Here is a 26,289-nt window from a genome sequence, read left to right as displayed (position 1 = left end):
CAAAGCTCGTCTCAATTTTTCCACAACACATCTTGATGATCCCCAAGACTTTTGGGACAACATTCTGTGGACCGATGAACAAAAATGGACAAAAGTGGAACTCTTTGGAAGGTATGATAGAAGGAACTATGAATTCTGCTGTCTACCAAGAGATCCTGAAGGAGAATGTCCGACCATCTGTTTGTGTACTCAAGCTGAAACGAACTTGGTTTCTGCAGCAGGACAATGATCCTAAACACACCAGCAAGTCCACCACCGAATGGCTGAAGAAAAACAAAATGTAGACTTTGGAGTGGCCTAGCCAAAGTCCTGACCTGAATCCTATTGAGATGTTGTGGTATGACCTTAAAAAGGCCGTTCATGCTCGAAAACCCTCTAATGTAACTGAATTAGGACAATTCTGCAAAGATGAGTGGGCCAAAATCCCTCCAGGACGCTGTAAAAGCCTCATTGCACGTTATCGCAAACGCTTGGTTGCAGTTGTTGGTGCTAAGAGTGGCCCAACCAGTTATTAGGTTTAGGGGGCAATCACTTTTTCACACAGGGCCATGATGGTTAGGATTTTTTTTCACCTTTAATAATAAACACCTTCATTTACAAATTGCATTTTGTGTTTACTTGTGTTGTCCTTGACTATTGTTTAAATTGGTTTGATGTTCCGAAACACTTACAGTAAGTGTGACAAACATGCAAAGGAACAGGAAATGAGGAAGGGGGCAAACACTTTTTCACACCACTGTATAAGGCAGAGGGTTTGACAGCCCTCTGCTCATCATAACTGACCTCACATTCATTAGCTACAAAAACACTGGATCCTACATTCTTCTTGATGCAACTCAATAGAATCTGGAAGAAGAAATCCATGCCTACCTGGGTAACACACACTCCCCACACACACAGCAGGCTTTCTGATAACCCAGAAGGCATCACTATATGACATCATATTTTCTCTGAGTCCACAAATCTCTTCCAAAGCCAGAGACAACATTACACAAGTGTTTTTTTGTTGAGTAGCACTACCCATGACTAGTAAACAAACAAATGTAATCTGTAAAATTGATTAAGTTCCCATTTAATTATTCTTAACCATACCTCTCCAGGTCGTATTTTTATGTAGAAGTTGCTCCGCTTATAGGAGATCTTAAGGATCTTTGGCCAGGCAAAGCGGTTGATCCTCAGCCTATCACGGTAAATCAGCAGGCCGTTGGCACAGACTCCCAACATTATGTCAATCCCTTCAGAATCCTAAAGCAAAATTAGGCAGACATTATTTGACAGAAACACTGTGGGCATCTTTGACAGTTTCATGCTAATTAAAACAACGTTGAAAACAGCTAACCTTAGCATGATGGAGGTCCACCCCGTACATGGAAAGTTTCTTTGCATTCTCCAAGAAGTTAATTTCAGCCTCTGCTGGAGTCATCCCCCTGTGGGCAGAATAACCATAATATCTGTCACCAACATCGACAGGCCTTCTTAAATAATAAACCTATAATCTTGCACAGTGGGATCAGAATTATCTTGGTAATAGTCTTGATATCTTCAATTCTAAATTCCTCCTATCCATCCCCCCAGGGCATTATAATTGGGCATATGGTAAAAACAATGCCAAATCAGAGAGGTTAAGACCCTTTAATTAAGAAAGCGTTGTCGCACTGCCAATGCTCGCACTGTGTACATGTCAATGACAGATGGTGCGTTAATGTGACGGCATTTATCAACCATGCGAATGATGGAGTGTTTCGACACAACAGAGAACTCATCAGCTGGTCCTTCCCTGAGGCTCAAAAATAGATTAAAATCTGTTTTAAATGACATTATGTCCAGTACTTGTAGTTTCGATGGAGTTCCATCACCCTCTCCTCCAGCTCGCGAGTCTGATTTGGGGCGAAGCGGAAATCGCTGATGTAGTCGGAGCCATGGTCGTCCTGGTCGTAGTCGCCCAGCTCTGCTTGAACGGTGTAGGAACCCAGGAGGGCGTGAGTAACAAACGAGCATGGCAGTCGACCTGACAGCATGTCATCCCTCAGCTGCAGACACAGGTAGTATCTGTCAGGAGAGACAAAGGGGGAGGAGAGGAGGGTGTTGGCGAACAAGCCTGAACCAAGGCAAGCTTCAACAAGTATTCAGCAGAGTTAATCCATGACAGTTAGTAACATTCCAGGTCTAATCGTTGAAAAGCAGAAAGGCAAATACACCATGTAAATTGTTACAATATTTTTATGTAAACACTTGTTTAGGATAATAAAAAGGCAAATCATCTGCAGAACTGACATTTGTGAGAATGTTCCCCTCCGATTAACTCTGAAGAGCATCTGACAGCACAGCCAGAGGAGTAACAACTACATATTGTAAGAGTGTGTGTTGTAAAGACATACTCTACCTGGTAATATCCTCAGTTAGCTGGGAGGGGTCTGGAGGGTAGAACTTGACAGAGAAGGCAAAGTGCCATGGAGCATCTGAGGAGAAATTACAATAAGAGCTGGCGGGTCTACTACTGTGTCTGTCTAAAGAGAATTGTACAACATTGTAATTACAAGTCAATGAAGGAATTGTATCAAACCAATTAAGAAAAAAACGTTGCATCAGTTCATATGCAAACATATCTAATTGTACGACTATACTGAGTATCACTGAATTTAAAAAAACGTAACAGCTCGTCAGCTTGGAAAGAGATACTCACTGCGCATCTGCTTCTTGATCTCCTTGGAGGGGTCCAACCAGTTCTGAAAGACAGAAGGCAGAATTCACAATGGGATGACTGAAAACATGGCTAACGTAAACCCCAGTGTCACATTTTGCTCTAATTGCCGTCAATGTACCTAAAGAAAGGCTTTCCATATGGTTAAATAAAGAAACTGAGCCCTCCCCTGCTGAACCGTTCAAACGTGCGGAGAGGAGATTTAATTCAAGCATCTGTTTCTTCATTGTGTTGCTCAATCCCTGGCAGCCAGTTACCTATCTGATCTCATCACATCTGATCGTGCAGGGAACCGCTTTCCCTATAGTGGCCCCATTTCTGATTTGGATGCTAGAGCATCTCATCAGTGGTGCAGTGACACTCACACTGACTCACTTGTAATAGAAGCTGTAGTCCCGTATTGCCAGACCTATCTCCCCAGAAGCTGTAAATCATGCTGTTTAGAGGCACAGCAGCACCCAGAGAGCAATAAGGAGAGTAATTAAATATCTCTCTCAAGTACTCTTACGCTGGTAAAATTGTTTGTAACAGTACGTATTTTCAACATCTCAGTCAATCCATTTCTTCTATTTCACTAGGTTCTTCATGTCTCATTTACGTTGCTGCAGGCTTATGACTCTCCCATTGCATATCCATCCTCTTACTACCTCTGACAAGGAGTTTTTTTGGCCATCAGTAAGCAGTATTATGGAGAAACTACTAGCCTGATATTCCTGGACCTTGGTGGAACTTGGTGTATTAGCAATAAAAATAGTGTAGAGCTGCTCTATTTAGTCCCTAAATAAGTGACCATTTTGCACTGCTAAAGGCGCTAAAAGGGAAATTACAAAAGTAATTAGGATTACCAGATTGGTGTCAAATTGTATGTTAATCCATCTCACAATTTTTGAGACATTTGTCACTAAAAAAAAAAGAAAGGTCAGCCTACTGGTGGCCTTAGATGAAAAGTCTGGGGATCAACCAGAGAAGCATGGAAGTCTCTATAAAATGCCACGGAAATCCATCCAATTGTTTAGTTTTTGTCCGGACCAAATTGGTGGACATTACAATCCAGTGCGGCTGCTAGCTTAGCTAAAACCTACTTTTTAAAATATTATTTTAAAAAGTACAAGCAGAAGTCTTTCTACTTACTTACACACACAGTAAGGGGGTTAATATAATGTGTTACTTTAATCCTTGCACTTACACACATTAACATAATGGGTGTATAGGTCTGTGCTGCCTTTAGCGCAGAGAGCTGACAGTGATCTTCACTGACCTGAATAACAGAAATGGCTAATTAACGCTGACAGTCTTTAAGACACCTGGTATCACATCATTCAGAGTGGAATATGAGCATGAGAGGATACAGCACAGCCAAATCCTGTGGCCATGTTTGGCAAACTGCAAGCATCTGGCAATTTGAATAGTGCCTTCATGTACACACATACACACAGTCACCTAATATAGGCACAAATACACACGCTCCTTTAGTGTTTAATCAGGCTACTAAAGACTTTAATGAGCCACAGGCATTTTTTTCTTCCCCTTGAATATACAGTACCTTATATCCATCGAGGCCAAAGAGCAATCAATTAGTAAGACACTATCTGCTGCTTTGCTTTTCTCTGCAGGAAACGGGAAGAACTTTCAATCGATCACTTATCAAGGCTTCATTCTTGCTTTTGCAACCTTAGTTTATAAATCTATCACACAGAATAAATGTTCTCCCAAAAAGGGAAGATTAAATTATCATTTCCCCAGCTGAGACAGAGAAAGGGCATGTGCAATGACATTTCATTTCTCTGGCTTGTTTGGTCTTCCAATAAGCGTTGACCCCCGGCTGTAGGCTCAAGCTTCGCTCTGATAAGTCTTTGACAAGCCTGTCAAATCTAAGCCGTAGCTTTTTGTCCACTTTGAAGGAGGAAAATATTTGACTTTCAAGCCTGTTTACCTCTTTAACACCCTAGTTAACCTGTCCGTATTGGCAGAGATCATGCTCAATCCAAATCCAAGGCCTTCAGACACGAATCAAGTTCCAACAAGTGTGCTGAAGTACGCACAAGCTGATGATGGTGACAGAGGAAATGCTCCAGATGTTAAAAGGGACTTAGTCCTGTCATCTTTCTTATCTTCAAAAGGAAGGAGGATTCTCTGTAGCCTATTGTGCAAACACATTCCCACCCTTAGGGAGGCTTGCATCATTCCAATCCCAAAACCCACATGAGAGTTGTAATGCAGGCCGACAGCTAGGACCCATCAGTCATTTACTTGATTATATGATAATGAGCCTGGGCTGTACCGCCGAACATGGCAACGAAGATCAGAGGGAAACATATTCAGACCTCCTACTAAGTCAAAATGATTTGTGATCTGATTGGAGTTTAATGTATCATTTATCAAAAGCAGATATAATGAAATCCAAAGAACCAAAGAATCACGGTATTTGTAACAAGTTTGTTAGGTAAACCAACTTTTGCTATAAGTGAGTTAGGCTAACTAACCTAAGGTGAGACTTTGTAACTTTTGAAGTTACAAAGTTTTGAAGAAGTCACACACATTTCCAAACCGGAAAAACCCTTGCTGAATTCAACACATTTGCTGAATTCATTACACACTATGGGTTTTGCTGTTACAGCCTTACTTGGTATTGTATAATCAGTGGCTCATGTTGGCACTGGCTAATGTTAGCAAACTTAAGCCATTGCCTATTAACTGACATCACTGAGTTAGTTTGCTTCTTTATGACCGTTCTTTACTCTGTTCTCTTGCTATTGTTCCTGTAGACTATATCTTAGCATTTGCCATTATCACCGCTGTTGCCTATAGCTATAAGCTTTAATGCCCCATGACATGGTGCTCTTTGGATGCTTTTATATAGCCCTTAGTAGTATCTTAATACTGTATCTGAAATCTCTTTCCCCCACAATTCAGCCTTGGTGCAGAATTACAGCCACTAGAGCCAGTACCACAACGATCTTTCCTTAGTATGTGCCATTTCTGTGTCTATAGCTATTGAGGAGCAGAGGGGGGGGGGGGCCTCGACCAACTGCCACTTTGCTAGTTCGAAAGCCATGATGTCTCTCTCATGGGTGGGCCAAGTTCTCTGGGCGAGCAAAGCAGAAAAAGGGGAGGTAGATTCCATATAGGTCCATCTGAGTGTTCACGTTCTCAAAGACAGAAGAGGAGTCCCAGGGCTTGGTTTATACCGATCACCATTTCTAGCCACTGGGGGACCATTGTCAGTCTGGGGGAACCCAGATAAATGTTAAATAACCTTATAAAGTGACATTTTCATGCCATAGGACCTTTAAAGTGCCCATATTATGCTCATTTTCAGGTTCATAACTGTATTTTGAGGTTGTACCAGAATAGGTTTTCATGATTTCATTTTCCCAAAACATAATATTTTTGTTGTACTGCACATTGCTGCAGATCCTGTTTTCACCCTGTGGGTTTATGTCTCTGTTTGGCAACAGCGTAGGGCTGCACGATGAACGAGTCAAACGGGGGATACACACGTCGTGTGTATGAAATGTCTGTATCGTCACTGCGCTGCATTTTTATGAACTATGATAATCTGGCCATGGGTCACATCTCTAGTCCAGATCCAGCAGGTCCGTCTCACACGCTATTACTTTCCTCGCCATGGCGGCCGAGATAGCAGTTACCAGCGGAAACACTGGTACAAATACAGCTGTGTTAATAACAATTAAAACAGTAGACAAATGTCAGAAGTGTGGACCGGCAGCTGCTGTATAGCAGGGCTGCACGGAGAGTAAGAGGAGAGTTCCCACACAAGCAAGGCTTTCCAGAAGAAATGGGTCATGTAACGCAAAATTAAACCACATTCATATAACAACATTGCAGCGGATGCGAGGACATTAGGTGCACCGGTGCGTCCTAGAGGAAAAATATTACTTGCATTTGCAAGTTAACAGAAGCTAACAGAAGCTAACAGAAGCTAACAGAAGCTAACTAGCACCGCCACCGACTCGCACTGCGGTGGCATGCTCACTGCTGAATAACATAGACGGGACAAAATGTTGCGTTTACTGGTAAACTGGTAAACCTTGAGGCCAACGTATAAACGACTGCTATCTGTTGGATTTTCCTCCCATTACCCGGTCCTGTGTGACTGTCCACGTCTTGAAACTAAGCTGCGCAATGCAGGGAAAAACTGACTGAAACATGAGCAGACACGGGTTTACGGAGTGGTAGATGCACTATGCAAAAAAAACACGGAGCGTTCTATGAAATGACGCATTTAAAGAAAAAGAAATCGCTTAAACCCGCAAATTTGATTGTGGGAAGTCAAAATTGTGATTGTGATTAAAATTCGATTAATTGTGCAGCCCTACTACAGAGTGAGACATCTCACGTCTATACTATATTTCGAGTCGCAAAAGCTAGGTAAGATAACATCAGCTAGATAACTTTCTCCAACTTTGGTCAGTAGGCTACAAGGCAGGATTAGCTGGGAGACTTCTAAAAGAGGGGGCATTGCGGAATGCCTGTAGAACAGGGACATGAGTAGTTCTTTTGTAGATTATGGTGGACTAGGGTGTGTTTTAGCAGTGTTTTGCCATTGAGAATGAACTAGCATGGTAACGCTAGCATGCCAAGCTCATCTTGGCTAGCGACGTAGAAAGCTGTGCAGATTTTGAACAGCTCACCCAGAGACTGAAAGCAGAGGAGATTCAGAAACCTGTATCTTACTCAAAACAGCATGTATAGGTTTTTTCCAGGTTTGTATGCATGTGGAAGGACCAGAGACAGAAAATAACACCACAAATCCCAGACAACTGATTTTTTCATAATATAGGCACTTTAAAGTAAGCTAGTAATCTGACCAAATGTTTTCTTCAGACAGTGGAGGTTTAACTGAGGTTATTTCTGCCTCCAGAGCAGCTCTGCCTCTGAGAAATATTTGTATGACTAAATTCCATAAACATGCTTCGCAAAGAGTATGAATCATGTTTTCATCTTTTCTCCAACTGCACACATTTTTCAGTTGCTTGTTGTCCAGACCCATATTCCATTCATCTTTTCTGAATGATAGATAGTGCACCCTTCAGAGAGCCAACCCAGCCGACAAGTGAGAGGAATACAGATTGTTCTTTGAGCAGCGTGTTTATGCACTGAAACGTCCCAGGAGGTTACTGTGGCACACAATTTACTGACCTTCTGGGTGTCTGTGTCGGCAAAGGTCAGCCCAAAGTAATCCTTCTCCAACAAGTTGAGGTGCTCACACACCATGCCCACCAGGGTCTGTCCTTTGGAGTGTTTCTGCAAATACAAACATACATGAAACAGCAGTGGTCAAAAGGTCAACAACAATGCAGAAGGAGGCGGAAGAAAGTTTCTTTACTAAATTTATGAAATGCAAAATGTGCACAGTTCTGTCTTCTGCTGGTATACAGTCGCTAGGTTTAATTAGGCAAAGTTGGGCTCACCAATATCACAGCCCATTAGACAGCTGTGTGTCAACATTGCTTTCTTGTTCTCTGGTTCAGCACAAAATAAAGCAGCTCAGCCATTTGGTACTGGGCCGCAGTCGGTGTGAATCAAACACTTGAACTTTACAAAAATGAATAACACTGATCTTATTATAAGTAGTATTTTTTAAAGTATTTTAAGTGTTGAACTAACTGAGAGTCATTTACTGAGCTGCCACCCAAAGGTGTTAGCTAGATAATATCAAAAATGTGTTCACTTTAATTTGATAGGGCAAATGAAATACAGACTCAAAATCATCAATTCATGCATGTTCTTCTAAACAATTGTTTAATATAGAACAAAGAACATGTGTTTTATTGTTTAGGACTAGAATTGAACCACACATGCATTAGTATTATACTCTCACACACATGGTGCCTCCTCCCCTAGAGCCAACTCTGTGAGGTGACAAGGAGACGGAGCAAGCAGTTGCCAGGGAAACAGATGCAGTATTATCCCTCTGTGTTTGTTTCCTAAAAGGCTTAGACTTGAAAAAGTGTTTCGCCGTTGCGTCATCATGGGTGAAATGATGGTGGAGCAGTACTTAAGGAGTGTGTATAAGTGCTCATCGTGTCAGTCAGTAGGTCCCTAACGGCAACATTGTTCAGTATTGTATGTGACATCAGCAACAGCTAGCAAAAATTAAAAAAATAAATCAGTATGTGGAGCCTCATTAATCCATAGTTGAGGTGATCCAGTCTATTGGCTCTGTGTTCTGGAGCAATTCAATATCCAACTGTTTAATAATGATGCTACCTGAATGGACACCCAAGAGAATCTTGGCAGTGTAAAATGACAACTAATCACTCACTTCCACCCAAAATAGCCCTGTTTGACACATCGGCACAGCCAAGCTTGACCATGCAAAGTCAGGCGGATTACACCCCATTGAGTAGGGGGAGTCACTGGCTTAGAGAAATGGGTATAGGCGTGGTGCCCCCTTCCCGCCCGAGGACCACGGGGAGGCTCTGCCATGCATCCATGACAAGAGACTTAATTATCACATGAATCTGGCACCTCCTCCAGCTCTCCCAAAGTGTGGCCTGTCTTCTCACAACACTGTTATTACCACCTCCCGGGGGCATAAGGGAGGTTTGGCTATGGCAGGCATGATGTTCCACCCCAGCAATTAAAGACAGGAAGTGAGAGCAAGCCTGCCAATGACCTGGATGTCTGAGGTTCTCCCTGAACTAGAATTCAATAGGCAAACATGGGCTGGCAAGATGCTGCTTTGTATTTCCTTCTCTGGCAATGACTGGCAGTATTATGAGGGGAGGGCATATTTATGGAAGAGCACTAAAGACACAAAAGCTTTCATAACCATAATGCTATCTATTGTTGTTTTGCAGAAAATGCCCAAAGGTATCTCTGAATGTTTTTAGAGTGCTGAGAGTGCGGTTGGTGCAAGCGTAGCATTCCTAATATTCTTACCTCACACACTCGCACATAAAAGGCGCTTTTCCCCCCGACTCCACAACACATACACACAAAATATCATTCACTTCTGCATAAGTATCCTAAGGGGTGGATCATAATGACATTGCTTTTCTATTTTCTACTTGGCTGCACCTGGTTTGCAACCATGTAATAACTTGAAATATCTTAGCACCCTGTTAACGTCTTGTGCTGAATGCTTTTATTGGACAAAAGGGACATTTTGTGACTTTCAGTATCTTATGATGATTTGGGTGAAATCCTAAATCAGTATTAAGCAATCATTTTTTGATACCTTAGCCTGGGGAATGTAAACCGTTTTTTATAAAAACAAAAACAAACAAACAAACAAGTTTACCAAACCGCTGAATTAGAATCACAAATTAGTATTATTGTATTACATTACTGAGAAATCAGTGTTAAAGAGGCCCTCCTCTCATTTCAATACTGGTCAATATTGAACTTTACAATTTGAGTCTTTACAGTGCTCTGAAAAAACTGATAAGGAAGACTGTAACAGACACCACTGTAAATTGGTCATGTGGTGAGAGAGTTTTTATGATTTTACTGTTAACAAGTTTAAGAATCTGACAAAGAATCCAATGCTTACTTCTGAAACTGCTGACATTTTGGGAATTGCAAAAATTTGCTTTCTTGTTTTATTTTTAGATTGGAGGACTTTCAATTGGAGGACTTTCAAAACTGCCATTTTTTGTCTTTGATGCTAAAAACAAATTTACAGTGGTACTCAGATAGTAGGGTTAGTTAATTATTTATTACAGTTAATTATACTCATTACTGATGAACATGTACCCATGAACATGTACAGTACATATCTGTCCATGCTGCATCAGACTGTCTTGCTGAATAGCTGCAGAGCCAAGCTACTAGGCTGTGACAGAGGCCGTCTGCCACCATTTGGCCTGATTTAGCTCTGTCATCTTGAGTACAGAGGCAGCTGTGCCAAACAGATGCATCATGTCTTGGATTTGGGCTTCTAGATAGATTCTTTCGAAAGTTGAGCCCAAACAAGAAATGTTAGAAGGAAAGATATACCAATTCTGCTAGAAGTGGGTGCTACTAGTAATAAAAGCTCCAAAATCTCTGGCTTCATTCCATACATTTATCTAAGGCAATGCACTTACATCTATCTATTTACTCCCTCCATATGCATGCCTTCAGTATCCTTTCCAAGCAAGAAAAGAATGTCCTTCTTTCACACTGCTGGAGTAATAACATATTTATTGTAGAATGACGACTTTAATGCTGCACTCTTTTTGTGCCACTGTGTGTATTACAGAAATGTGTGTAACATTGTGTTGGCTTTGCCCCCCTGTTGAGCTCTCAGCATGACACTCTCCCTTTTATTCTCTTTGCCTGTTTTATCCGCTCAGAGCTCAACTGCCCACAGAGGACAATAACTACAAAGGAAAAAAATATTTCAAGGGTTCAAAGCATGTTAAAGCTTATTCCCCAAAAACATGTTAAAACAAATTATTTTCCACTGTGCATACCTCAATTTCTCCTTCGAACTCGGCGGAGTCCAGCAGGGTGATTTTGAACGGGGTGGTTTTAAGTCGTTTGGAGCCTTTCTGCGGAGATTTAAGGTTCTTGTTTGGGGACGTCTTCTCTGACATGTCGTCTGTTTCTGTGTGTTCATCCAGATGCTTGGAGTTCTGTTCCTTAACATATATGTATAAAAAAGGTACCGGTAAGTCGAATGACACAGTTATACATAGCATCTGCCTGATACCTGAAAGGACATTTGAAACAGCTGAAATACTTTAATTCAATTCAATTTAATTCATTTTTATTTATAGTATCAATTCATAACAAGAATTATCTCAAGACACTATACAGATAGACCACACTCCAGAATTTACAAGGACCCAACAGTTCTAGTAGTCTCCTCCAGAGCAAGCACCAGTGCAACAGTGGCGAGGAAAAACTTCCTTTTAGGCAGAAACCTCGGTCAGACCCAGGCTCTTGGTAGGCGGTGTCTGACGGGCCGGTTGGGGTTAGAATGAAGAGTGGCAATAACAAAAATAGAAAAAAATAGTAGTAGTTAAATAACTGTATCAGTATCAGGACAGTGCCTTAAGATTAAGTCATTGGACTGTAATAGCCTACGAGAAAGTCAATGGTGGAGAGTCAGCATTGTGGCTTTAATAGATATTGGATTTTAGACAGTGTAATCTGTGAAAGTCTGCTAATTCAAATACTGAAAAACTACTGCAGTATAATGTTGATACTGTAAACCAAATTGACTTTCTGTTACTTCACTAATCACTGAATTACAGGACAAAACAAATATAAAGTATAGCCACAGCAGTCATTTTGGATGCTATCCCTGTATATCATATTTCTTCAGATTCTAACAAAGACTTGGCTGCAGGCAAGGTAAAACTGCTGCAATAGCAAGAAATATTGCCAGTTACTGAATGCAGATAAAACATAATCAGTGTCATCATCATCAAGACCCAAAGGCCAGAATTAAAGAAGGCAATGTAAACAAATTAATCTTATGTTTTCTGATGTGCAATGATTCCCGTTTTCAGCTCAAAAAAACATAAGCTTTGGAGCTCGTAGCATCAGCCCTTTGCACGTTCAAAATTCTTAAATGAAAATAGGTTGCACCACAGTTCTAACGTAGACTAATACTAGTTACTAATAATACACCCAGTAACTGCCAGGTGTTAGTGTTAGCTTGTACCGTTTAGACTGAAGAGTAATATTCTCTGAAACTTAATAAAATGCTGTTTAATAATAATCTAACAGAAGATTTTAAATTACATTGAAACAAATAATACAATATACTATACTACTATTTGCTAACTCAGAAACAACCAGTATTCATATATAAAAAAAAGCAAATGGCAGTTAAGTTTAATGAATTGTTTGGCAATTGTTTTACAGTTACCAAAGTAAATTCCTGTTTACAAAGTTCATTGATTTCTTTAAATACTGGTTTACTAAACCACTAGTTTAAACCTACCTTCTAATTCTAAAAACTTGTCAATGTCTTTACACACAACCTCATAATGGATTCCTATTTCTTTTGGTGAAACTTCAAAAAACCCTAAAAACTTGTATATTATAAACTAGAAGCTATTATTTCTTGTATTTTACCTAACACAACAGCTGGAAAGTCTATTGTTTTAGAAGTAAACTATTAGAGCCATGCTAGTCTCGCATTGCCAGACCCTCTTTCAAAGCAGGACGAAGAAGGGTCTAGTCCAAATGGCATTCAGGGATATGAGGAAAACGTGCTCTGGTTCATTGGCTTTTCTTCAGACCAATCAGAACTGTCATGGGCGGCGCTAAACTCTGCACAGAGCCGCTGCAAAATTGTCATTTGAGAGAAAACTCAGATTGGACAGATAGTCTAGCTAGCTGTGTCAATTTACCATGCAGCAATCTGAGGAGTCAACAATCAACAATAGTCCTCATTAATCCACCGAATTTAAAATTCAAGCACAAAGAAAGTGGAAGGAAACGGAAAATACATTTATCCGACAGAATTCCCTCCCGGAAGTTGAACGGATACGAGGATATAGACTAGGGCCATGCTGACCTGTTTGGCCATCTTGCTGTCCGAGGCTGAGTCGTGCATGCCTGCTGCCGCCCCCTGCTGTCTGGGAGAACTACTATCTTGCTCTCTTCAACTCCGACTCCGGGCCTTCCTCTATCTCTTCAGCAAAGTAACACCAACCTGAGAAAAGACAAGAAGAGAACAATTTTTTTGAAAAAGTGTCTCAACTGAGTATACAAAATGCAATGTCAGAAGCTGCATGCATGATTTCTTTCAACATCAAAAGAGCTGAAATGTCTCCACAGCTGGAGACTGTAGAAAATCCAAATATGAATGCCACCCCCCTAAAATAATAATTGCACTGGCACCAGGATTACCCCTTCATTACATATTCTGTAGCTGTAGCTTCTTGTTAAAACCCAATTTCCACATACTGACATAATTCACCTTGCCATCAAGGACATTTACTTTAATTATAAAATCTCTCACTGAGCCAGATAACCATCATATATTTAAGCAAGACAAGCTTCAGCACAATGATGAAGATTACCAAAAAAACGTAATGAATAGGTGAATTAGGACATGGGCAATGCTCATGGTACTCTTAGCTATTAGCAGTGCATTCCTTCAGACACACAGGTGTAAAAGGTGCCCTACCACACAAACACGTTTTTTATTTACATTTGTTAGAAGGAATTTATTTGCATGTGTTATGTGAAAATGAACTGCTACTTCCTCTGTCAGCTCTAGCCACTGAAAAGAAATAAGCGGAGAAATCAAGGCAATAACAACAGCTGGTCAGTCTGATGTCATCATCGCCCTGTTGCACTGGGTAAAGGATGCTCATAGCCAGGCTCTCATTGGCTAGCTGTTAGCCAATCAGAGTCAAACAGCTTAGCTTGTTAAATATTAATGAGAACAGGAAAAAAATCGAGCTGAGTCTTCCTGCAGGCTTTCTATACCACGCTAGAATGACTCGAAACAAGTTACAGTGTCCATGGTAGAACTTCAGAAATTACCAGAAAGTAATGAAATACATGTGGCAGCTCACCTTTAAACCAAAAGACAGATAGAAGTACTATCCTCCATGAGTTTATTAACAATAAACAACACAAGTAAACAAAGTATAATGTTACAGTGTAGAGCAGGTACTTTGTTTGAGTTATAACAAGAAATTACATATTATTTATAGAGAGAGGTTCAGGGTACCTAAAATGATGACTATGTTGATTAATATGAGCATAGAAAACCACACTCAATATATAAGACATAACATTAATCACAAGGTCAGTTTTAAATTAGTGGTCTGAACAGATCGGTGCGGCCTCGGATGTGTCAGCGGGGCCAGAGGAGAAGGCTTTGTTGCCTAATGTCCGGTGCTTGGTCCTGAGTGGTGGAGACAGGAGGTGGGCATCAGAGGAGCGGTGGCTGAGGAAATGAGTGTGGTGGTGTAGCAGGTTGGTGAGGAAGGTGGGGGCCTGGTAATGGAGGGATTTGTGTCTAATAGTGCCTTCCATGTACCTCGGAACTCAGAAGCCTAAGCTGGGAATGACGTCACACCCAAGTTGAATGCCTCCCATTTACAAGTCAGATTTTTCATTTTGGGGATTGCTCTAGCAAGGGTAGCCATGGTTAGCATTGCCAGTTTATAAAACCGCATTAGGCTGTTTTTGTGCAGGCAAACAGCGTATCATCATTGTCCGTAGATAGAATATGGACAGCGCTGTATGTGCGACTGATTTAGTGCAACACAAATAAACAGAAGTGCTTAGAACTGTATGTTACTACAGCTTTTGCAACTGTTGATGCACAGAGCAGCCATGTTGGATTTTTAGCTCGGGTACTCTGTGGTTTCCCGAGTTCCGAGCTTGGAAATCCGAGGTCAGGGGGCTTGTTCCGACTACCTCGGAAAATCAGAGTTCCAAGTACAGGTGGAACACGCTATGAGAAGGACTTTGAATTGGATCCGTTGTGGTACAGTGGGCCAATGGAGGTTCTGGAGGACAGCGGTGATGTGATCACTCGAATGAGTGAGAAGAAGCGCTGGAAACCAAATTCAATACTTTTTAGGCACAGACCAAATTGCCTCTAAAGTTTTGAGTATTGAAAAAATGCCTCGTCATTCAATATCCAATTTCAGTACTAAGGAGCAAATCTCATCAGCGTCAGTGAGCCAATAAGCACGCAGCATGCTTCTACCGAGCTCTACTATTGTTTGTGATTGGCAAAAGTGAATGGAAAAATAAATAAAAAAAATTGTGCTGTAATGTAATGTTGTAATTTGTTTTTGTTCGGAAAAAAAGTATCCTTCAGGAAGGAGTATCAGTGCCACGGTATTGATATCATTACCAGTATGAAATATAACAATACCCAGCCATAGTGAGTTCTAGATGCACTGGAGTTTGGGTAGATGAGAAGGAGAGTGATGGGTGGAGACGAGCTATGTTTTTCGGGTGGAGGCAATTCTGGAAATTTGTGTATGTAGAGGGTTGCTATCTTTACATAGTTTTGCTGTTTGTATTTGTTTTACAGTATGTAAGGGTTCCCACAGCTTATTGACTTCTACTTCACTTTATCAATTTCTAAATTTTCTTGAAAATCAGTTAGAATTTGTTGCCTTCAAGTGCAGGTTTTGCAGGTTATAGGTGTGGGTGGAATGAATAATAACAGCTGAAGTGGGAGTAGAGTGCAGACAGTGTTGGCAGTTTAAAGAGGTGTGTACTGTAGGCATGTCTAAACATAGACTCACTAGAAAGATATTAAGGACATTTGAGGAAATTAATTGGGACTTTTCACACAGATACCCCTGGACTAATGAGGATAGACCTCTTTTTTTTAATAATCAACAAATCATTGTCATTATATATATATATATATACTACCGGTCAAAAGTTTGGGGTCACTCACAAAATTCCACTGGACTCCATTATAGACAGAATCCCAGCTGAGATCAGTTGCCTTGTTTTTTTTAACCAGGGCAGCAGTTTCCAGATTACATTATGTGCTTACATAATTGCAAAAGGGTTGTTTCATGTTTTCATTAGTAAACAAAATGAGCATTTGGAACATTGGATGAATGGTTGCTGATAATGGGGAATGTAGATATTTCCTTAAAGATCAGCCACCCACCCAGATCAGCTGGTATCCTGTCTATAATGGAGTGAAATGAAAATTTGTAAGTGACCCCAAACTTTTGACCGGTAGTGTATATATAGTTTGACATCCGTTTATTGGCATTTTTAGTGTTAGATAAGAAGATTGATAGCCCTTTCTTTCACAACTATCTATGCTTAGCTTAACGTAAAGACTAGAAACAGCTAGCCTGTCTCTGTCAAAAAGTTAAAAAATCCATCTACCACCTACGTTCCATCATGTTTATTTTTATTTTTTGTCAAGAGCAATAACTTTGTGGATCTCTGTTTATATACCCTTTTTATGTTTTTTTTTATTTTAACTGCATCTACTAGGATGATTTAAGCACTGTACTTTTCACTACAAATTTATGCAGGTTTATTAGGTTTGCATGATAATTAAAAGACTTCAGTTGTGTTTTCTAAGCTTAAAGAGCTTAAAAAAGCCAACGATGTGCAAGTGTTTAGTTACCAATAGTTTTATGTAATCAATGATGTTGTTCTCAGACAAACGTTGTTTCACCAACTGTATATTTAATGTCTAGGGTACGTACATGTACATGACAAAAAATAAAAATCACATTGTGTGCATTACATTGTTGTCTATTAAAGAAAAAATAGCTTCTCTGCCTTCCTCACAATGGATTTCTCTGTGTGTGATATGTGATAATTTAAAAATGAAGCCTCTGTGATTTGAAGAGGCACATAAACCTGACATGTATAACGGTGAATGATACATGAACCCACCAGATGAAAACTGTGCTTATGACCCTGGAATATGTTCTTCCATGATCTTTTATAAAAGTAAAGACAAGACGCATCTAGAAAAACACCCATGTGTTATAGAGTTCCCTAGACAATGCTCCAGGACCTTGTATTTAATCCAGTTTGAGTATGACCCTGGAGGCCTCTCTGCCCCACGAGCACCAAATCACATCAATATAATGCACCCGGGGCTTATAGGCAATTGTGTCTGATGACGGATGCAGAACCACAACCGGTTCCCACTGGTTCAGAGAAGAGACAACCCTGCACTGTCTTGACATATTGAACATGGTTAAAGGAGTGTGAAACCATTCCCCTTCACTCCTCCTCCTCCTCTTCACATAGACTTGACAGAAATGAAATCCTCTCCTTAGGGACAAAAGTGAAGCGTGGAGTGGTATGTCCACTCAGGGCCCTCATTTTCCCCATGCTGTCTGATCAAGCTGGACAATGAGCTATGAGTTGCTGGATCAATTTTCCCTCACTGGTTGAATCATGGAAATGACTGCCAAATAAACTCCATGATTGGAGAGGGAAACTCCATTGGGTATCATGTTCTGATGGCAATGGAAGCAAACACTCAGAGCCGCCATGTCTTTCTGTTATCCCATTCACCTCCCAGTCCGATTCAATCAAGCTGAAAATCACAAGCGTCTCCCCAGTGTGCTTTACAGGTGTGCACTTCCTCATTCTGTCCAAGTCAAACAGACGCTAATGTACCCCTCACTTAACATCCATCTGGGCTACGCTACACAATGCATTTATCTACAGCTGTCTGTGTAAAACATACCTGTCTCAGTTGTGCTGTGTTCACAGCAACAAATAATCTGAAAAACATCTCGTCTAACCATTTCTGTTCCTCACAGTGGGGGACATATACAAGCACACAGCCAACCATGACACATTTTCTAACCTTACCCAAATCGATAGTTACTGTTGCTTTGGAGTGGTCGTAAAATATTTGTACGATACATGTCACCCAATAATGAAAAAGCCCGTTGAGGACACATGTACACACATGCGCACACAACGATAAAACCAATCATCATAATCCAAAGTTAGTTTGTGGTAAATAGGGTCCCTGATTGAGACATCTTCTCATGAAATCAGATTAATTGCCAAATTAATATGGATTAATGGCATTGAGCGGGGCACTAGAGCCCTGCAAATTCAATAATTTCCTGTACCAGGCCATTACCCACAATCACCCCCGTCAACCCAGCAACCTCTGCAGAGGAGAAGAAAGCATGTTACAGTGCAGGAAGACACTGTGTGTTTCCTTTGTTGTACACTTTGTGTAGTTACTGACAATGTCAGTCTTTGATATCTGTCATCAGTAATAATGATTCATCACAGGTAACGGAACATTGTTGCCTTGGAGTGTTATGAAACGCTACTCTTCACTAACAGTCGCAGCCTCTTCCCTTGGTTCTTTCTCTTCATTCACATCAGAGGTAAGCTTTAATCTAAGTAAGGCAAGTGGAGGGAGGATGAGAGATGGAGCACGCATGTCTGTGGAAGGGGACTGGCTCAGCTCCCAGAGGCAGTTGCTATGGCAACAGCATAGAGTACACTTTTTTTCACACCCGCTCATCTCCCTTCAGAGGAGTGAGTTGGAAACAGAAAGACGAACTGAAGCAAGGAGGAGAGATGAGAGGCCAAAACATGAGGCAGCCAGAAAGACAGAAGGATCATGGATAAACGGAAAAGATAAGAATTGAAAAGGGGGAGGAAATGAGCTGATGTGGCATTGTTACTCAAAGAAAATGCCAAACAGCCTCCCCTCTGGTTAGTGGTGGAAGAACTGCATACAGGAAGGGAAGGGAAGTTTGAAGCATAGAAGCAGGCCGCTGCTGCTAACTTTCTTCTCATCTGAGCCCTGACAGGCACAGAGTCAGCACTATTTGGCCGATGCACAACTCTAATTCCATCGTACAACCCATGTCTTAATCACATTTACCCATTAGCATGGACTGAGCGCACGATGCAGTTGAGTAATCACAAGTAGCACTGCTATGGCAAAGGACAAAGAGACAACACAACAGCTACTACAATGCATTTTACCAGCTTGTGAGTTATTTTTAACACAGTGCTGCAGCTGCATTCATGGTTGTTATGCTTAACTCTGACAAATTTACACATTTTAGTTTTGAAAGAGGGTCACAAGTGCACATCATGGAAGATTAAAATGTTGAACTTCTGGTTAGGGCTTGGCGATACGGAACAAACCAAATATCACAATATTTTTTACCAAAAACCTTAGATATCAATATCACATTGATATTGTAGTTTTGACTATAAAGAAGTACGTGGTTACCTGGTTGAAAATTATGTTAGGTAAAAGAGGAAGGCATTCAGAGTGAGACAACATTATTGATGACTAAAAGTAAAAAGTTTTTAAAATATCAGGCTCTCTAGACCTGTACTTATGCTCTGTGGTGCTTTGAGCTAAATGCTAACATTGGCATGCTAACATGCTAACAATAACAAAGACATTTTGAGGTTTAGCGGGTACAATGTCAATCATATTAACCCTCTTTTGTTAACAGGCTTGCATGCTAACATTTTGGGATGATGAGACTACGATGGGAGCATTAGATGGAAAGTTACTTTTTAATCTGAAGAGGACATGAATAACGGCATCACATTTCCTAGCAAGCAAATCAACAGTTGTGGTAATCGTTCACTTAAAATCACACACCTCAACCTCATTGTAATATCACCTAAACTATTTCCATGACCAACAACTTCTTCCAATTCTCAACTCTGTAGAATTGACCTCACAACAGCATTTCTTTCTTTTCTGTCCATATAAGTTCAGTGAGAATCTGCTACTACACTGGACAGTGAAACTGGAAAACCTCATCACAATGTCAATAACTCCAGCTCTTCCTCCTGAAAAGCCACAGTGAAACTGTCTGGCATGTCTCGGCCCCCACAAATCCACAGCCCACTGGGATGTGTCAGTGACAGTTCACGCAGTCACCCAGAGAGAAGGATGGGAGGCTCAAGGACACTGCTCTCACACAACCAACATCACACATACGGTCCGTCATACACACTGACAACTACAGTTGTCAACGCTGATGGAAGCCACACAAGCAGAGCGCTGTTTTACAAAGCAACGTGCATTAAGAGATGCAGTCTTTTTCCACTCTAGGGGATATTATTTTCCTACAGTACGCCGTAGCTTGAGTGCCCCTTCTCAGCTTAGTTACCTGGGTGAGCCTCAGCCAATGGATGATGACAGCTGAGGCCTGAGTGGAAAGACTGAGGCTTAAGTAAACAACAGCAGCCACAACAACGGCATGACTCTTCATGCTTTACATTCCTGCAGTACGTCATGTGTCCTCTGTGAAGCTGTAGTAATAACAACACATGCTTACCTTCCTCTCAGCAGACTAGAAATCTGAATGCAAAGCAGCAGAAGGTTTGGAATTTGGATACATTAAAGGTGCTCGCTCTCAGATGAATATCAACACACACACACACACACACACACACACACACACACACACGCACACGCACACACACGCGCATGAGAACAGAATTATCAAGACCCAGCGGCAGGATCTGTATAAATTGCTGCGGAGACATCATTATGTCACAGTGCATCTAATAGAAGCTGACCTTTTTCATGCTGTGCTGGAGACCACTGGTGCATGCACAAGGAGGGTCATCTCACTGCTGAAGGATGTGTCCCTGAAACTGCCAGAGACCATGCACCGCAGGGACTACAAATGCAAAGGTTTTTTATTTTGTTTTTTCCCCCCTCACAATTTGTCCCCCGTCTCACAGTTGATACTGTGATAAATGAACAAAAGTAACATGGCTAATGGAAAACAAGGCAGTTTGAGAGCAAGCTAAAAGGAATTTAAAGGAGGGAAACAAGGACATGGATGTGGGAGCACATGGATGGTTGTACAGGCATCCTCCTGAACCTCGGGGGGCAGGGAGACACATGGTGGCAAGACAGAGCATGTTAGCTTGGAAGCGCACTGTCAAAGCTGTGCTAGTCTTAAAACCATAAATCTGACAGACAAAGTCATGCTACTAAAAGGCCTAATGCCCTTCGAAAGCTTGTTTTTAGACATTCCCTTTTATCTTTTGTGAGTGTTCAGGCTACAATTGTCACACTGTCCTCCACAAGAAGTCTTCTAGCTGTTTTTGTTTTTTCTCACCGCCCACTTTGTGTGTGAATAATTCATGGCAAGGGCTCAAATTCTCTTCACCAAATGGAAATAATGATGTTGTTCTAATAATATAAAAATACACTTTGTTCAACATTTATCCCAGATGCATACAATATGTTGTACATTCAAGCTTGAGATGCACGCATGTCCCTGCTGTTTCATCAGTTCCTGTCCAAAAGTGCTGTCACATTCTCAAAGGCCAGTGTGTAATTGTCTTGGCATGAAGCTTCCGCTGTGCCTCAGTTAATGAGAGACTGTCACAACGGTCAGACTTCCCTAACCATATTCTTCACCGCTTTAATCTACGAGCATGAAAATTATTTCCTGTATCTTAGAACCATAATTATAGCTGTTTTCTTGGCTTTGGTAAAGCGTTGATGACAAAAACACAACAAACTGGTTAGTGCGGTTGCACCCAGTTCTTTTGCCACCTGGATGAAACTGCACTCGCAAAGCGTTTTTACTGTATTTGATCACATGAAATATATGAATTAAGAAGCTGTTGATATTATTTTGTACATATTTGTTAGCATAGCGACTGTCAGGCAGGCCGATGAAGTCTGTTACTTGTGAACACATACAGTATTTAAAGTCCCTTCCTTTCCCACTTTAAGCACACTTTCTATTCAGTTCACAAGTTCAAACCTATAATGCTAGATTCTCCTGAAGCCTAAAACTCAACCGCTTCCTAGACAAAAATGCAGTTTGTTCTTCATGAGATGAGGCAAGCTCGACTGTGCCACAGTTCAAGTCCCGCTGTCGATAAATCCACATGTCTCGCAAATTTTCAAAACATGACCCAAACCGCCTCAACATAGCACACACAGTTAGTCTCACCTTAATTTTCCCTTTCCCTTTAAAGAAATATGCAAACGCACTCAGACACAAATCCTCCCCCGCAATTCACTCTCCCTTTGATTTCCCTTTCTGCATTAGGTCTATATTCATTTATTTTTTAATACATTTTGTATTTACTTCAACACTTTATGTATGTACTATGATGTGTTTACAGTTTTCCTAGTTCTTCTTTTCACTCCTGCACTGTTTCGCAGTGTTTACTGTACTCTGTCATTATATTCAGAAAGACATCTGCAGTGAATTTAAAAAGCAGACAATGATTGCAGGAGTAGTTTTTGACGCCATTGGCCGCCACTTAGGCCCCTAAGAGACATTGATTTGATGACAATAGGACATATTGGGCTCATGTCTGAATAATGTCCAATTTACTTTTACGCAAAAGTCACAAAAGAAATGTTATAGAACATTTAAAAATGGCCCAAACACTTCCAACACGGCATAGAAAAATGCTATGGGATGCACTGATTATATTGTATACGCCAAACAAAACCTGCCGTGGCTTACTCTTTATGCGTGTCTTTAACGTATTCCTCTTTTGGCACCTTGAGGGAAATGTAGCAAGCTAGTAACACAATTCTGACATTTTAAAACATTATAAAGTTGATCACAGTTAATAGTTCCCTATTTACACATCCAGCACACATGTAGCACATAAGCATTCATTTACAAAAGAGTTGGGATTGTGGCCACCCAACAAAACGACTTTACCTTTAGAGCTGTTATTCTATCAACCACCTATCAACCTGAGTGTACAGTGGGTTTATTAGACCTAAACATATTTTCACTGAGAACAGCTGATGAAAGCTGTAAGAGCAAACCCAAACATTAAATCTGTGGGCCGTAAAAAACAAAAACAACGAGCTGAGAGACATTAAAAAGCTCTATAGGGCTGAGTGGAACTGCTGAGTCAATAATTCTCTGTGGATTGCTTACTAGAAACCCCTTTCACATTACACATGATCTTTTAACATTTTGTTCCTGTGGGCAGCTTTAATGGGACAGCATTCGATTAATCAAGTGTAAACAGCATTCTTACTTGATATTGTTATTTTACAACACACCACTGTTCTTCAGCAGTGGTGCCAAATGTAGAGCAAGAGTCATGCCAGGTCTAATTTATGCCAGAACAAACATTTATAAAAGCCAGAGTCAAATTCCTTGTATGTGTCCACGCTTACTTGGCAACTAAAGCTGATTCCGATTCTTATTTACGTATATGTCTGAATGACAAGATGAAGACAGTACAGTTCAATATTCCATGTATAAAATCACATTGGAAAAATGCCTCAGCTCAACCTCCCTTTATCAAAATGTTAGCAAACTTTCTGAGTTGGTGTAATCCATTGATTAGAATGGTAAGTATTCTGTGTGATAACAAAATTTAGGGTACACAGCATAGTCAATACAATGTTCCTGGATGTCTTTGACATAACACAATAAAGACATCCGTTTGGAATTGGCATCCCTCCAGTCCAGTAGTAACAGTTGTGAAATCCATCCCTTTCTACCAGGTTGCGAGTTTTACCTTATGACCCTCTTGTAAGCACTGACACAATAGCTGCTTTGTTTCCCACAGTGTTTGCCTTGGTGGTGCAACGCTCAGATTAGTCTTCCTTTTTAGTGGAAACTGATATACACTCAGGGCTTCTTTCAAATGTACTATGCTTCAAGAGAGAGCCTAATACTGATCACTTTCCGATAACACAATAAGGTGTGTGTATGTTTTAGCACAATGTGTTTCTAGGGGAACAAAGAACACACTTTTCATGTTACACAGCACACAGTTATTGCTTTTATTTGGTCAAGATGTCCGTGCTGTGTCTGTCGCGCACAAGAAAGTGACAACAAAGCCTTGGGTCAACCTGCATATGCATTAGATATTATGCTAATGGTCATGCTCAACTGCGTTTTGCAAGTGCATGCCCTTGTAACAGAGTTCACCAGAAGGAGCTGTCCTCTGTGTGAATAAATCCAGACAGAACAACACAGCCACAAGCCTTGAATAGCTAGCGTAGGGAGGACAGCGTCCTAACACCGAGCTGCCATTTATGATCACAGCAGTCATTTCCAAGGTGGTTTTTCCAGTTTCCTTTCAGCCTTACTATAAAAGTTGTAAAGAACGCCATAAATTAACAGGAAAATGGTGGCTTGTAGTCAAAGTCTTTCAATGTATTTATCTCAGGGTATCAAGATGGATCAGCTGGTAATACACAGGACATATTGTTGGGAATCTCATGAGCAAGCCTGTAGCATTTCAATAAAATCTCATTGAATAAGCAATCAGTGTATAATTTGTGGGGATTTTTCAATTCTACAAAGAATGGTTTTTCCCAGAAATGTAGAATTCCTTTCTACAGTTTTATGGAATTACTGGGAGAGGTGGTTATGGTACATGACGCAAATGATTTTACTTTTGTTGTGATTAAATAGGAAGATAAAGACTTCTTTTATCATCTTTAGAAAATACAGCATTTCATTAAATGTTAAAGGCTGCAGACTTTAATAAAACAGTGTGCTCCTATGGGAGCAATCCAGTAAACTTGAGAGGGTTGCTGGACACATGCTATTTCGGCACAAACGGCCCTCCTGCTAGCTCCCAGTGGCAGCACTCTCTGCCAGCTGAACACATCCTGCTGCTGCCCAGCTAGCTAGAGCAGCACTGAGCCGCTGCTCGCTAATGGACTGCCCCTAAAGTGAGAGGATGTAGAGCGACTGTGGGCCTGTGTGTCAGCATGGCTGGCATGCTGCAGGTGCAGACCATCACCACACAAAGAGGCAGCGGCTGGAGTACATGAGTCAGTGTTTGAGTGTTTGTTTGCTTGCCTGTGTTTCTCCCCACCGTTTCTCAGCACAAACACACTCCCCTGGCCTAAGCTTTTCCATCATCCGAAGAGAGCTGCGGAAACTAAAACTAAAATATTTTGGCTATGAGCCGAGACAAATCCTCCATGCCAGCATGCAGAGAATGAAGTCATGGCACGGCTATTTAAGACTCTTCCACATGCGTGCTAAATACCTCAGTGCTATGATGGTGTGAGGAGAGGACGCTCGGAAAAGAGCGGAGAGGAGACAACGTTTTCGGTGTGCCTGTGACAAATTACCAGATTGATCCACAACACAAGAGATTTTTTCACACAATAAACGACAACGGAGTGTAGTGTTTTGTGGCAACACAGCCTGCAGCATCACCCACTGTCCCTGCCATGGCCCATTTGAAGCTCGTTGCCCAGTCCCCATGGGAGAAAGTGGCACAGGGCCACGCCATATGGTATTCTATGTGGCAGCACTCTGCAGGAGAGCTGAGCTGTGAAAGGAAGGATCCTGTCTATTAGACTAATTAATGTCCCTGTAATCAGTGAGGTTTTCCTCATAACCAGGTTGGAGACCCTTCTCCACACAGCACCTTTGCCAGGCTGCTGAAAATGAGCAAAAAAGTATCCTGCTTCACATGTAGAGCAGATGGTGGTTTGTGATCTTGACTGCAGATGGAGTCACAAGGTCTAGAAAGAGGTGTGTTTGAGGCATTTTATCTCTCTCTATTTCTTTCTCTCTCTCTTTCTGTTTCTCCGCCATTGCCCTTTGATCTGATAGGCCTGGAATGATAAGCAGTTAGCGTGTTATCTGCTAACATCTCCATTACAGTACGCAGATAAAGCTTCATAGATCTCAGCAGGTGCAACCCAGCAGGAGTGTTCTGTAATGACAGTGGAAGTTGTGACACATAATTATCATGTGCTGAGGTTGAGACTAGAATATCAGGTTTTAATATTAGCTTCAGCATGCTTAGCATTTATATTTAAGGTTGTATTGATAAGGAGTTCATTAGGTGGTGGGCACTCTGATGTCAACTGGCAATATTGGACACAGTGAAGGACATGAACTCCAGTTTGTTTTTTTGTCTTGCATTAAAAAACAAACCAGGAATGAAGCTGCAAGGCGTTTATGTATTTACTTTGCAAAGAGGCTTAACACTGTCCCCCAAGGCATACAGGGCTTCTTATATTCAACAAATAATTAATTTTTAAAACAAATAAATTAATCTGTAAATCTCTTCTGTCATAGGAACGACTAGATGAAATGCCCCATAGAGTAATATATGCATTAGCAAAAACAAAACAACTTGTGTGTGTGTGTGTGTGTGTGTGTGTGTGTGTGTGTGTGTGTGTGTGTGTGTGTGTGTGTGTGTGGGTGTGTGTG

At 41.0% G+C, this 26,289-nt stretch overlaps 1 protein-coding gene across 11 annotated transcripts in view; it reads right to left on the bottom strand.

Annotated features, from left to right (window-relative positions):
* Positions 1-26,289, bottom strand: part of LOC117942794 (protein 4.1-like) — an 80,829-nt gene that overhangs the window by 26,394 nt on the left and 28,146 nt on the right. For all 11 annotated transcript variants that reach the window (XM_034868446.1, XM_034868452.1, XM_034868453.1 and 8 more), the window contains exons 2-9: positions 13,188-13,325; positions 11,128-11,295; positions 7,865-7,969; positions 2,684-2,726; positions 2,384-2,459; positions 1,831-2,049; positions 1,340-1,427; positions 1,093-1,245 (exon numbers count right to left, since the gene is read on the bottom strand). In XM_034868446.1, the coding sequence (XP_034724337.1) occupies positions 1,093-1,245; positions 1,340-1,427; positions 1,831-2,049; positions 2,384-2,459; positions 2,684-2,726; positions 7,865-7,969; positions 11,128-11,295; positions 13,188-13,226 (891 nt within the window). In that variant the 5' untranslated portion in view covers positions 13,227-13,325. The remainder of the gene's footprint in view (positions 1-1,092; positions 1,246-1,339; positions 1,428-1,830; positions 2,050-2,383; positions 2,460-2,683; positions 2,727-7,864; positions 7,970-11,127; positions 11,296-13,187; positions 13,326-26,289) is intronic.

This window comes from Etheostoma cragini, chromosome 4 (genome assembly GCF_013103735.1).
Source record: "Etheostoma cragini isolate CJK2018 chromosome 4, CSU_Ecrag_1.0, whole genome shotgun sequence".
In the NCBI taxonomy this organism is placed as follows: Eukaryota; Metazoa; Chordata; class Actinopteri; order Perciformes; family Percidae; genus Etheostoma; species Etheostoma cragini.
Note: the sequence above shows the minus strand (reverse complement) of the source record. Positions and strands in the feature narration are given on the sequence as shown.